A 14,328-nucleotide genomic window follows, 5' to 3' on the forward strand; every position below is an offset into this window, starting at 1 on the left:
ACTGAAATTGTTAAGTTAGTAACACAGTTAAGTGAATCTGGCTTCCCCATTGACTTTTTTTGTCAGAAGGTTGCAAAATGATTAAATGACCCTGGGACACAGAAACCATCATAAATATGAAGTGGTTTCCAGGCATCCGAATTTTGATTTGGTGGCCCTAGGGTTGCTGCAACTGATTGTAAATCCGAAAAATGATAAGTCACTTCTTTCGCTGCCATTGTAACTCTGAATGGTCTGTAAATGAATGTTTGTAAGTCAAAGACTATCTGTATTAAGTGGCACGTTTAGAGACTATCACTGGCCTTTCCAGTGATAAATCAGTATTTCTATTTGGAGAGCCAGTTTGGTATGGTGGTTAAGGCACTAGACTAGAAACAAGGAGACTGAGTTCCAGTCTCACCTTAGCCACAAAGCAATTGGCTGACCTTGGGTTAGTCACTTTCTCTCAGCCCAAGGAAGAAGGCAGTAGCCAACCATTATGGCCAAATTGCCAAGAAAATTGCAGGAACATGTCCAGGCAGTTGTCAGGATTTGGCTGACTTGAAGGCACCAAAAGAAAATCAAAGCCAAAAACAAAATGGTCTCAATTATGGGCTTAATATTTTTATTTTGGTTTAATCTTGCTTTCAAAACCACTATTGATAAGTGGGGTATAATAATCTTCCAAATAAATGATGACAATCGATCTAAGGTTACAGCATAGCTAACTTTATAATAAAGAGACATGGTTTATGCAGTTGGATTCCTTTAATAAGGCAGTGGAAAGTTGCCATTGAGTAGTCTGAATAGGCATTTAGGAAGAGAGAGATCTATTAATGCAATTGGTGGTCATAGGCGGGAATAGAATCTTGTATAGTATTGGTTCCATTTCTAAACCTCTCTGGAGATGCTTTAATCCCATATTCCTTGTGAACATTTAGGCATAATTGTTTTATTACATCTTTGCTTGGCTAGAGATAGACTAAATATATCCATTTGCTTCAAATATAACAATATAATATTCTTATCTTTGCTAGATATGTCCATATTACAACAAAGGGAATGGGCCTTATGGATCATGCACCTTTAAGAAGATCTGTGTTAAACTTCACATATGTCAGTACTATCTCCAAGGAGAATGTAGATTTGGGAGTAATTGCAGACACACTCATGATATTTTTAATCCTGAATGTTATGAGAAGCTGGAGAAGTGGGGGATGAGCCAAGCTTTGATTAGTAAAATTCCATTGATCTACAGGAATGTGTATGACATTAAAAACAACACAAAATACAGAGGTAAAGTACTTTATCCTATTTGAAAACAATACAACAGCCATTTTCAATTTGATGTCCTCTGTGTTGTAATTTGTAATTTTCCTGGTGTGCCAATGTGGAGGATTCTGAGAGTTGTCATCTCTGCATAATTGGAAAGCAGTAAGTTGGGAGGGTTGCACTGTCAGAATCACCTCTGCTTAGCATTATAGCAATTAGCCAGTTTGTAATTCAGGAGCTTTGCATTGGGACAACTCAAAATGAAGTCTGACATACACCAGGTGTTTTAAGATCACTATTGTTGATCAGGGAGGTGTGCAAGGATTTTATTTATTTATTTATTTATTTATTTAATTTGTATACCGCCCTTCTCCCGAAGGACTCAGGGCGGTGAACAGGGCAATACATAAAAACAAGATACAAAAATTAAAAATTATTAAAAAGTAATTAAACAGTGCCCATAATAAATTAATACAGATTAACAGTTAAAATCCATTTATAAAATCCAACCCCGTCCCATCAGGCTAGGCCAGCTTGTTCAAAGAGATGGGTTTTAAGATTGCACCGGAAGGAGCGGAGATCAGGTGCCATCCAGAGCTCGACCGGAAGATGGTTCCAAAGATCCGGTGCACCCACAGAGAACGCCCTCCCCCTGGGGGCCACCAGTCGGCATTCTTTGACTGGTGGCACCCTGAGGAGGCCCTCTCTGTGGGAGTGTACTGGGTGGAGGGAAGTTGACGCCGGCCGCAGGTGCTCCCCAAGGTATTCCGGACCCATGCCATGTAGGGCTTTGTAGGTCATTACTAACACCTTGAACCTCACCCGGAAGACAACTGGTAGCCAATGCAGCTCGCGGAGCAAAGGTGTGACATGGGAGTGTCGGGAAACTCCCAACATAACTCTCGTGGCTGCATTCTGTACCAGTTGGAGCCTCCAAGTGGTCTTCAAGGGTAGCCCCATGTAGAGAGTGTTGCAGTAGTCAAGACGAGAGGTCACGAGCACATGAGTGACCGTACGTAAGGCATCCCGGTCTAGATAGGGATGCAACTGGCGCACCAGGCGAACCTGGGCGAAGGCCCCCCTAGTCACAGCTACTATATGGTCTTCTAAGGAAAGCTGTGAATCTAGAAGGACTCCCAAGTTGCGAGCCCTATCTACAGGGGGTAATAACTCACCCCCCATAGTGAGGGGTGGGATATCCTGAGTATCCCGAGATGCCGGTACGCACAGCCACTCAGTCTTGTCAGGGTTGAGTCGAAGCCTGTTCCTCCCCATCCAGACCCGGACCGCCTCCAGGCATCGGGACATCACGTCGAGGGCATCACTGGGGTGGTTTGGGGTCGAAATGAAAAGCTGGGTATCATCAGCATACTGATGATACCCAACTCCAAAACCACGAATGATCTCACCCAGCGGTTTCATGTAGATGTTGAACAGGAGAGGCGAGAGGACCGACCCCTGAGGAACTCCACAAACGAGAGGCCTCGCGGTCGACCTCTGCCCCCCTGCCAACACCGACTGCGAGCATCCCAGGAGATAGGAGGAGAACCACTGAAGAACCGTGCCTCCCACTCCCAATCCCCTGAGGCGCCGCAGCAGGATACCATGGTTGATGGTATCGAAAGCCGCTGAGAGGTCTAATAGGACTAGGACAGAGGAATATCCCCTGTCCCGAGCCCTCCAGAGATCATTCACCAGCGCGACCAATGCCGTCTCCGTGCTGTACCCGGGCCTGAAGCCCGATTGGTACGGGTCTAGATAATCCGGCCACTTACATCTGGCCACTTTGCATTACATGACCAGCTTGGTTCTCTCTGGAAATAGAGAAGGCATAGTTCAGACATGTCAAACCCTTGATGTCACATGATGTTGCACAACATATCGAGACAGTTTTGCCATTGCCGGAAATGGGGTGGGTGCGGCTTCTGGATGATGCATCCGGCCTATGGGCCGGCAGTTTGACACCCCTGATATATGTGCTTTCTCAGCTGTGATGTAAAAATTATGACATTGGAAACAGTATTAAGTAGGCTGCATTTAGCTATTTGCCCATTAGGATTGCATAGTTGAGTTTTAAATAATTTATGGGAAGTTAAACATTTGGAAAGTTCATTTCTGTCTGCTGCATGATTAATCAGCAGTTACCAGTTGTTCTTTTTTTAACTCAAATTACAAGCCTTCATTTAAGGATGGTAATTGGGACTGGAATTGCTATAGCTAAGGAGTGGAGTCATAAAATGTGTCAAAATGTGACTGCATCACTTAGCAATGGCAGTTCCGGCAGTCTCCATTTCTATTGCTGAGAGAGGATAACGGGTTGTTAAATCAGGATTTTTTGGTGACTTCCTGATGGCTTCTAATAAAGAAAATCATTGGGGAAGCCATCAGGAAGTCCCAGGTGGCTTGCAAGCAGGTCAGTGAGTGGGAAAGTGCTATGGTGCAATGTAAGTGCAACCAGATAGGGAGTGGCTGTTGTCAGGTGGAGTAGGATGCACCAGTGGCTGCCACAGCACTGCACAAGCATGGCTGGGAAGCCATTGTGTGCTATAGAGTGTATGTGTGGGATACTGTGGGCAGAGGTATGCTACACCAGGGGTCCCCAACCTGCGGCCATGGGTCAATACTGGGTCGCAGTCTGTTTGAAACTGCCAGGCAAGTGCGCACATGCAAAGCTCCACTTGTGTGAGGTGAGGGTACTTATGCTCATGTGTGAAGTTCCACTCACACAAGTGAAGGCGCTTGTGCTCACTTCCACTCACTTGAGCGGAGGGTGCTTATGCTTGCCCACAAAGCTCCATCTGTGCAAATAGAAATGCAAAAACCTCTCTCCATGGAACCAGTCCCTGGTGCTGAAAAGGTTGGGGCCACTGACATAGGTTTAGTATCTTGGGGAGTTCTGATCCCGCTGTCATTCTCATGGAAGCAGTATTCTGGGACTCCCATAGTCTTCAGAGAACAGCTCTCAGGTTGATAAGCCTACTAAAACTGGATGAAGGTTATCAATAACTCTTCTATTCAAACCTTATCTCACTGTGTAGATAGAATATTTTGAGCATATCAGTCGTGTGAAATTCTCAGAAGTTCATTCATGAAAGCACTAAATGGATTTGTTTTATTCTAGAAAAGACATTACCATGGTATCTCAATACGTTAATTAGGTCAAATGATGAATACCAACAATTTTTCCCCCATAAGTAATATAATAAGTCACAAGGCAGCCAACACCGAAAGTTCTAGCTTATGCGTTGAGTACCAAACAAACAATGAGTACCAGGACAAACTTTATGTCAAAATGCATTGAATACTAAGTTCGATGATTTTCAAAGCAGTTGAATCAGAAGGTATTACTGTATTTACATTTTATTGGTGACTGAAAACCCCTATAGGCCTTTTGTGTAAAAAAGAAAAAAAAACTTTAAGTTTTATGGTTTTGATGATTAAATAGGATAGATTATAGATTATAAAATTTAATTTAATTTAATTTAATAACATTTATATACCGCCCTTCTCCCTGAGGACTCAGGGCGGTTCACAGGGCAGAATAAAATAGCCAATACAAACATTAAAAGGTGATTAAACAATTGCCCTAATTAAAAACAATAGAAGTACAGTTCTAAAAAACCCCGAGATAAAATTAAAAGACCAAAAATAAAACAACCCCAGCGATCCCCATCAGGCTAGGCCAGCTTGTACAAACAAAAATGTCTTGAGATCGCGACGAAAGGAGCGAAGATCGGGCGCCATCCGGAGCTCTACCGGTAGCTGATTCCACAGCTCCGGAGCGCCCACAGAGAAGGATCTCCCCCTGGGGGCCACCAATCGACATTCTCTGATCGGTGGCACCCTGAGGAGGCCCTCTCTGTGGGAACGTACAGGGCGCAGGGAGCTTGATGCCGGCAGCAGATGTTCCCTAAGGTACTCCGGCCCCATGCCATGGAGGGCTTTAAACACCGTTACCAGTACCTTGAATCTCACCCGGAAGACAACTGGCAACCAATGCAGCTCACGGAGCAGAGGTGTAACGTGGGAGTATCGGGAGACTCCCAACACCACTCTCGCGGCTGCATTCTGTACCAGTTGGAGCTTCCGGGTGGTCCTCAAGGGCAGCCCCATGTAGAGAGCGTTGCAGTAGTCCAGACGAGAGGACACGAGCGCATGAGTGACCGTGCACAAATCATCCCGGCTAAGATAGGGCCGCAACTGGCGCACCAGGCGAACCTGGGCGAAGGCCCCCCTAGTCACAGCTCCTATGTGGTCTTCTAAGGTGAGCCGTGAATCTAGGAGGACACCCAAGTTGCGAGCCCTATCTACGGGGGGTAATAGTTCACCCCCCATAGCCAGAGGTGGAATGTCCGAATAAACCCGGGATGAAGGTATGCAAAGCCACTCAGTCTTGTCGGGGTTGAGCTGAAGTCTGTTCCTCCCCATCCAGACCCGAACCGCCTCCAGGCAACGGGACATCACGTTGAGGGCATCACTGGGGTGGTTTGGGGTCGAAAAGAAAAGTTGGGTATCATCAGCGTACTGATGATACCCAACTCCAAAGCCACGAATGATCTCACCCAGCGGCTTCATGTAGATGTTGAACAGGAGAGGCGAGAGGACCGACCCCTGAGGAACTCCACAAATGAGAGACCTCGCGGTCGACCTCTGCCCCCCTGCCAACACCGACTGCGAACGTCCCAAGAGATAGGAGGAGAACCACTGTAAAACTGTGCCTCCCACTCCCCTGAGACGCCGCAGCAAGATACCATGGTCGATGGTATCGAAAGCCGCCGAGAGGTCTAATAGGACTAGAACAGAGGAGTACCCCCTGTCCCGAGCCCTCCAGAGATCATTCACCAGCGCGACCAATGCCGTCTCCGTGCTGTGCCCGGGCCTGAAACCCGATTGGTACGGGTCTAGATAATCCGCTTCATCCAGGACCAGAGGGAGCTGGTGCGCCACCACACTCTCAACAACCTTCGCAAGAAAGCGAAGGTTGGAGACAGGACGAAAGTTGTTCAATACAGCTGGGTCCAGGGCAGGCTTCTTGAGGAGAGGCCTCACCACCGCCTCCTTCAAGACGGCGGGGAAGATACCCTCACTCAGCGAAGCCGATATAACTGCCTGGAACCAGCTGCGTGTCCTCTCCCGGGCTGCATAGACCAGCCAGGAAGGGCACGGGTCCAATAAACATGTGGTGGTGCTCAGCCTCCCCATGATCCTGTCCACTTCCTCCGGAGTCACAGAATCAAACTCCTCCCAGGTGATATCGACAAGACCACCCGTGTCCTGATCGTCAGACTCTGCCCAGTCAGAGTCCAGACCGGTCCGAATCCGAGCGATTTTGTCCGACAGATGTTGGTTAAACTCCTCGGCACGGCCCTGCAAGGGATCCTCCCTCACCTCCTGATTTAGGAGGGAGCGAGTCACCCTGAACAGGGCGGCCGGGCGATTATCTGCGGACGCGATAAGGGTGGCGAAGTGGTTAGACCTCGCCTCCCTTATCGCAGCGAGATAAGACCTAATGTAGGCTCTTAGTCGCAATCGGTCGGATTCGGATCGGCTGGACCTCCAACCGTTCTCTAGGCCCCGTCTCCGACGCTTCATCTCCCGAAGCTCCGCAGAGAACCATGGAGCTCGACGGGATCTGCACCGGGTCAGGGGCCGCAGGGGTACAACTCGGTCAAGAGCCTCAGTGGCCGTCCTTTCCCAGGCTTCCACTAAGGCATCTGCCGAGCTGTGAGCAAGGGAGGCAGGTGGGGACCCCAGAGCTGCCTGGAACCTCTGGGGATCCATTAAGCGTCTGGGGCGGTACCATTTAATTGGTTCCAAACACCCACGGCGGGGGGTGGCAAAACGGAAGACCAGCCGCAGGAGATGATGATCGGTCCATGACAGGGGCATAATAATTGGAGAGCCCCCACCAAGATCATCTAACCACCGTCCAGATAAGAAAACTAGGTCAAGGGTGTGGCCTCCCTCATGAGTCGGTCCCGAAATTACCTGCGTCAGGTCCATGGCCGTCATGGAAGCCATGAACTCCCGGGCCAACTCAGATGATCCTCCCAGTGATGGTAGGTTGAAGTCCCCCAAAACTATAAGTTTCGGGAACTCAACCACCAGCCCAGAGAGGACATCGAGCAGCTCAGGCAGGGCTGCTGCTGCGTGACTAGGCGAAAGGTACACCAGCAGCAAGCCCAACTGCGCACCAGGGCCGCATCTCAAAAAGAGAGACTCACACCCGACTATCTGAGGAACAGTGGCCTCCCGCGGACACAAGGTCTCCCTCATAACAACAGCCACACCCCCACCCCTACCCTGAGCCCGAGGCCGGTGCAGCACCCGGAAACCTGGTGGACAAAGATCAACCAGAGGAATCCCGCCCTCTGGGCCCAACCAAGTCTCCGTGATGCAAGCCAGGTCCGCCTGCTCACCCTCGACCAGATCACGAACGAGAGGAGCCTTATTAGAGACGGACCTGGCGTTCAAATACACCAGCCGGAGCTCAGGGGGCTGCACACCCTCACTCCCGGGACCTTGGGGTAGAGCCAGAGGGTCGGAGTGCCTCACCGCTTGTAAGTAGCGGAGAGGCCTTCCCTGAGATCGATACGGCCCTCTGCTCCTCCATCTGCTGCCATTCCCTGATGTCGTGGGAATAGGTAGCCCCACGACCAGCCCTGGAGCCCCGGAGGTGACCGACCCCCGCTATTCCCCCCTGCGATCTCCATCGGCCCTAGCCAGAACAGCGGTAGTTGGATAGCCCCCCTTATCCAAACAACCAAAAGAACCCTCCCGCCTCCCTAACCCCCTAAAAAATTTTGAAAGAAAAATAATCAGGGGCCTCTTATTAGGTCTACGTCGAAGGCCCCTACCCGTGCCCAGCCAACTCTCAGGGTCCCAATAAATGGGCCCTTCCTCGAGGTTATAATCGGCTGGCAAGGCGGGTCGCACCCAGGAGGGGGGAGCACCCCTGAGGGCGCACAAGTCCGTGGACGAATATTTAAAGGAAGGCATAAATAGCAGTCCGAATCGCAGGCAGTCCATAGATGATAGTCCATGAGGAGGATCTATTCGGAGAGGGAATCCCAGGCCTCCGTCCAGCCGCTGCCACTCAGCTGGATAAGCCCCCCGGGCAGGCCTACCACCGTCCTCTCACTACGGCCACAAAGCCAATTCTCGGGGGGGGGGTGGGAGTCTGGAGCAACCCCACTGGGTATGGCCTGCCCCATAGAGCTCTCACCTCTAGGGGCAGGAGATGTAAATTCGGCCATCCTCTCACAATGGCCAATACCCAGAATTCTCTGTCCTTTGGGGTATAAGGGGCAATGCGCAGTCGATTGTAAAAGCAAAAACAAGCCATCATAGTCAATTCTGATAACAGCCAAGTCCCCCGTTGTCTCGTCATTCCTAGAGGTTGTAACTGACCACCAGTCCATAGGCCCTCAGTTCCATAATTATTGGGGCCTTCCAGACTGTGGTCAACAAAGATTGGCTCCCCCAGGTCCATTAAATTCCCCGCCGATCTTCCAAAGTCCTTCAAAATGGCCCAAGTCCACAAGGCCCCACTGGGCTCCACCGGGATCAACCGGCTAGCCCAGGAACCTTCAGGGCCATCAGAAGCAGTGGGGGTGCCAACCCATCTGGGATATGCAAAACCAACCGGGGGGCCGGCAAACCGGGCATAACGCCATCGCTGAGTCATCGAAGCCGCTGCCGCTGAGCCGCTATGGACAGAAAAGACCATGATATAATTTTAGAGAAGTTAAAAAATTATAACTGCTGTGAAGAATATCTGAAGCCACTTCTTTATATCTTTTCTTTTTTCCTATATTTCTGCTACTTTTTTTCTTTCTGGATTTTTAGCTTTTTCTTTTTTCCCCCTTTATGCTACTTCTTTTTTTTAATATAAATTTTTTATTGATTTTCCAATATTATACTTCTATCTTTGAAAAGCAACGTGTTGTCCGGGTTACAATAGTTCCATTTCATACAGGTACATGTTATTACAAATCTCCAATTTATTGTAGCCAATATTTCCTCTCTTTTTTCCTTTAATACATATTGTCTCTTATCTAAATTAACATACTCCTTATTTTATCTATCAATTATTTAATGGTTTCCTTGCATTTGTCAATACTTTCTTATATTTATTTATTTTAACATTTCATCTTTAAGACATCAATCACCTTATAAATTTTCCCAGCTTTAATTTGCATTAATATTAAAGTTAAACGTTTGAAGTTTCTCATTTTCATATTTCTAGGTGACCCCACTTCCCTTTATCACAGTTCTCTCCAATTCCTAATAATGTAGATACACATCCTATCTATCTCATTTCCATATCAACAGGTTAATAATACAATATTCTTGTTTTCATTGTAATTTCCACATGCTGTAAATTCAATAATCAAAATTTCTCCCCTTTCAACATTTAACACATCTTTTCTTTATATCTGTTCTCTCGTGCTTACACTTGTAATTTTATTTTTATCACTACATCCAAGTATATTAGTTACATTATATCACTCCTAACATCAGTACATGTTAATTTCATTTAAACAGTTCAATATTTCAGTTTAACTGTTGATATTTGCACATCTTAAGTTTTTTAATTAGCCAATATTTTTATCTGCACATCAAAACAGTCTCTCATAATCCAAGTACAATCCTGTCGGTTATGTATTGGGCTCACTTGTAACACCATGTGGTAAGCTGGAGCAGCTAACGGCTCTCCAGCAACTCCCCGTCTCCAGTTCTGCTATTGGTTGCCCCTAGGTGGCGATGGGTTGCTTCAAACCTATTGGCTGCCGCCTAGGGGCCAGGTTATAAATTGCTGCAGGCTGCAGCCCAATTCTCAGTTCAGATCCTGCAAGCAAATAAACATGACCATTGCTGAACTCACTTGCCTCATCTCCATTCCTGCGCAACGAACTCACTACACAACACTGTCTATTTAGATATTTTCTGTTTCAGGCCTCTTAAATATGTCCATTCTTCTTCAATCTTATTCTGACTTTTTTCCTTTCCCATATCATCTTTTCTTTCTTTGCTTCAGGGTCATCAAAGAGTTCTTATATTGTAGAATCATATTGAAGTGACCCTCCAGTCTCTATTTTTGAAGGGTTGAGGGGTCTAATAAAGATACCAAATCTTATTATTATTTTCTCCTCTTGGCGTAATTGTCTATTTTTTCTTCCATCTGTTTTTCATTTTGATGTTCGAATTCCTTCTGCTTTATGTAACAAAATTTTTGTTCAATCATTTTGTCAGGTTTTTCTCCAAAATTTCTCTTGCCTGTGCTTGTTGAATAGTTAAATCTTCTGTCAGAGTATTTGATTGTTCAATTTCTTCTGTTATGTTCTGTCCTGATAAATTGTTAGTTATAGTCACAATTTGCATTTGCTTATCCAAGACGCTTTCTAGTTTTTCCCCAAAAGCTCTTATTTCATCACCAGCTGCGGAAAGGAACTAATAAGTTTGGCAGGTTATTTTCATCATAGCATACATTTGTTTTTGTATTTCTTCCATGGTGAACTCTCACATCTGGTGTTCAAGGTTAGTCTTATCAGCTTGCAATTTCAGGTTTAGCCACAGGATGTCCTCCAAGTACTTGGAAAATTCTTTTCTTTTCTTTTAGGGAAACTGCCTGTTAATCTCTTTTCAATTGTTTCTTCCGTTTTAGAAGAACAGAGCCAAATTTTCAAATAAGGATAGGAAGTAAGGAATAAATAGCCAAAAGCTTTTAGTCCACAAGTTTTTTTAAAGGAATAAAATTCTAGTTGAGGTCCAATTTTTCAAGGTTTCTTTTTAAAGCACCCCTGGAAGTTCAATCACCACTGATTCTGAAGGGAGGGTTGAAATTCCCCCTCCCTCTCCACAGGGGGGAAGGTACTTAGCAGCTTATTTAGGTGGAAAGAAGAAGATTGGATTGTAAGAGAGGTTGATCTTACCCAGTCTCTTCCACACTGTTTTAATGTTGCCTGGTAGTAAGTGTGGCTTCGGCTGTCTGCAGCCTAGTGACCAGCCGTATTGCTATGGCTGGTCTTTCATCTGCCGGTTCGAAGGGAATGCAGGCACTAATGGGAGAGTTCCAGCTCCCTTCCCCCGTGTTTCTGCAAAAGCCCCTTCTTGCTGGTTGCCCCTCCACGGCGACTCTTTGGCCCTTTTAAGACCCCCCAGCAATGCAAAACTGGACATGGAGGACGAGAGCCATCCTCCAAGTGTCCATAACGGCAGCGTTGGTGAACTGGAAGCTGCTTACTTCTTTTCTTTTTTTTCTTTTTTTTCTTTTAGTTTTTATTATAATTAAAACTTTCAATAAGAAAATTTTATAAAGAATAAAATAGTTTATTCATTACCGCATGATTTAATTTAATCATGGTTTGCTGACTGGCCCAGTTGATTGGATAAACCATGATACATGAACCAAAGGGACTGGATTCACATCTCATGCTAAGTCAAGACAAAACTGCATTATAATTTCAAGCAATTTTCTCCTGATTATTTGTGCTTGTGAAAGAGGAATCACAACTGTCCTTGCTGCAAACTATAAGTTGAGGATTAGATGATATATTGCACGAAACAATACATTTATTTATTTATTTATTTATTTATTTATTTATTTATTTATTTATTTATTTATTTGTTTGTTTGTTTTTATATACCGCCCTTCTCCCGAGGGACTCGGGGCGGTGTACAGAGTAAGGTAGGTATACAGATGAACAATAGTAAAACAATAGTAAAAACAACTGAGACCCCAAGAACTATCAGGCCAGGCCGGACTGCTGGAACAGGTAAGTTTTTAAGTCGCGCCGGAAGGTGCGGAGGTCGGGGGCCATCCGGATTTCGGTAGGCAAGCAGTTCCAGAGGGTTGGCGCACCCACTGAGAATGCCCTCCCCCTGGGGGCCACCAGCCGACATTCCTTGAGCGGTGGCACCCTGAGGAGGCCCTCTCTGTGGGAGCGCACAGGACGGAGGGGTGTTGACGTTGGCAGAAGGTGCTCCCGTAGGTAGTCCGGACCCATGCCATGCAGGGCTTTGTATGTCATTGTTAGCACCTTGAATTTCACTCGGAAGGCAACCGGAAGCCAGTGCAGCTCACGGAGGAGAGGTGTGATATGGGAGTATCGGGAGGCCCCCAAAAGCGTCTGTGCAGCTGCACTCTGCACCAGTTGAAGCTTCCGAGTGGCTCTCAAGGGCAGCCCCATGTAGAGAGCGTTACAGTAGTCAAGGTGAGAGGTCACAAGTGCATGGGTGACTGTACGTAAGGCATCCAGGTCCAGATAAGGTCATAGTTGGCGCACCAGTCGAACCCGGGAGAAGGCCCCCTTGGTCACAGCTCCTGTGATCTTCCAAGGATAGCTGTGAGTCTAGGAGGACACCCAGGTTGCGGGCCCTATCAACAAGGGGTAATAACTCGTCCCCCATGTTAAGGGATGGAATGTTCTGAGTATCCTGGCTTGCCGGTATGTACAGCCATTCAGTCTTGTCCGGGTTGAGTTGAAGCCTGTTCCTCCCCATCCATTCCCGGACCGCTTTCAGGCAACGGGACATCACGTCGAGGGCATCACTGATGCTGTTTGGAGTTGAGATGAAAAGCTGGGTGTCATCAGCATACTGATGGTACCCTACTCCAAAACCACGAATGATCTCACCCAGCGGTTTCATGTAGTTGTTGAACAGGAGAGGCGAGAGGACCGACCCTTGAGGGACTCCGCAAACGAGAGGCCTCGGAGTCGACCTCTGTCCTCCTGCCAGCACTGACTGCGAGCGTCCCAGGAGAAAGGAGGAGAACCACCGCAGAACCGTGCCTCCCACTCCCAGTCCCCTGAGGCGCCGCAGCAGGATACCATGGTCGATGGTATCGAAAGCCGCCGAAAGGTCTAATAAGACTAGGACAGAGGAATGGCCCCTGTCCCGGGCCCTCCAGAGATCATTCATCAGAGCGACCAATGCCGTCTCCGTGCTGTAGCCCGGCCTGAAGCCTGATTGGCACGGGTCTAGATAAACCGCTTCATCCAGGACCTGAGGAAGTTGCTGCGCCACCACACTCTCAACAACCTTCGCAAGGAAGCGAAGGTTGGAGACTGGACGAAAGTTATTCAATGAGGTTGGGTCCAAGGTGGGCTTCTTGAGGAGAGGTCTCACCACCGCCTCCTTCAAGGAGGTGGGGAAGTGACCCTCACTCAGAGAAGCAGAGATGACCGCCTGAAACCAGCCTCGTGTCCCCTCTCAAGCTGCATAAGCCAGCCAGGAAGGGCACGGGTCCAGTAAGCATGTGGAGGAGCTCAACCTCCTCATAATCCTGTCCACTTCCTTTGGAGTCACAGGATCAAATTCCTCCCAGATGATGTCGACAAGACTGCCCATGTCCTGTTCCTCCGACTCTGCCCAGTTGGAGTCCAGGCCGGTTCGAATCCGAGCGATTTTATCCAACAGATATTGACCGAATTCCTCGGCTCGACCCTGTAAGGGTTCCTCCCTCACCTCTTGGTTCAGTAGGGAGCGAGTCACTCTGAACAAGGCAGCCAGGCGATTATCTGCGGACGCGATGAGGGTGGAAAAGTAATTGGATTTCGCCACCCTTATCGCTGCGAGATAAGACCTGGTGAGGATTCTTAGTCGCAATCGGTCGGATTCGGATCGACTGGATCTCCAACGGCTCTCTAGGCCCCGTCTCCGACGCTTCATCTCCCGGAGCTCCGCGGTGAACCGTGGGGCTCGCTGGGATCTGCATCGGGACAGGGGCCGCAGGGGTACAACTCGGTCCAGGGCCTCCGTGGCTGCCCTTTCCCAGGCTTCCACTAAGGAGTCCACCGAGCTGTGTGTGTAGGTGGGTTCCCAAGCGCTGCCTGGAACCTATCAGGATCCATTAGGCGCCTGGGGCGGTACCATTTGGTTGGCACCGGGCACCCACGGCGGGGGGTGGCAAATGGGAAGTCTAGCCGTAGGAGGTGATGATCGGTCCATGACAGGGGCGTAACGGTCGTGGAGCCCCCACCAATATCATCACGCCACCGTCCAGATAAGAACACCAAGTCGGGGGTGTGGCCTCCCTCATGAGTCGGTCCAGAAATTATTTGCGACAGGTCC

General features: G+C 48.0%; 1 protein-coding gene across 2 annotated transcripts in view; it reads left to right on the plus strand.

The window, feature by feature from the left end:
- LOC310642380 (protein mono-ADP-ribosyltransferase PARP12-like) overlaps nt 1–14,328 on the plus strand; it is a gene marked incomplete at its 3' end in the record, with an annotated part of 57,345 nt that overhangs the window by 2,408 nt on the left and 40,609 nt on the right. For both annotated transcript variants that reach the window (XM_083366044.1, XM_083366045.1), the window contains exon 3: nt 1,017–1,275. In XM_083366044.1, coding sequence (XP_083222170.1) covers nt 1,017–1,275 — 259 coding nt within the window. The remainder of the gene's footprint in view (nt 1–1,016; nt 1,276–14,328) is intronic.

The sequence above is a fragment of the Vipera ursinii genome (assembly GCF_947247035.1).
Source record: "Vipera ursinii genome assembly, chromosome: 6".
Lineage (NCBI taxonomy): Eukaryota > Metazoa > Chordata > Lepidosauria > Squamata > Viperidae > Vipera > Vipera ursinii.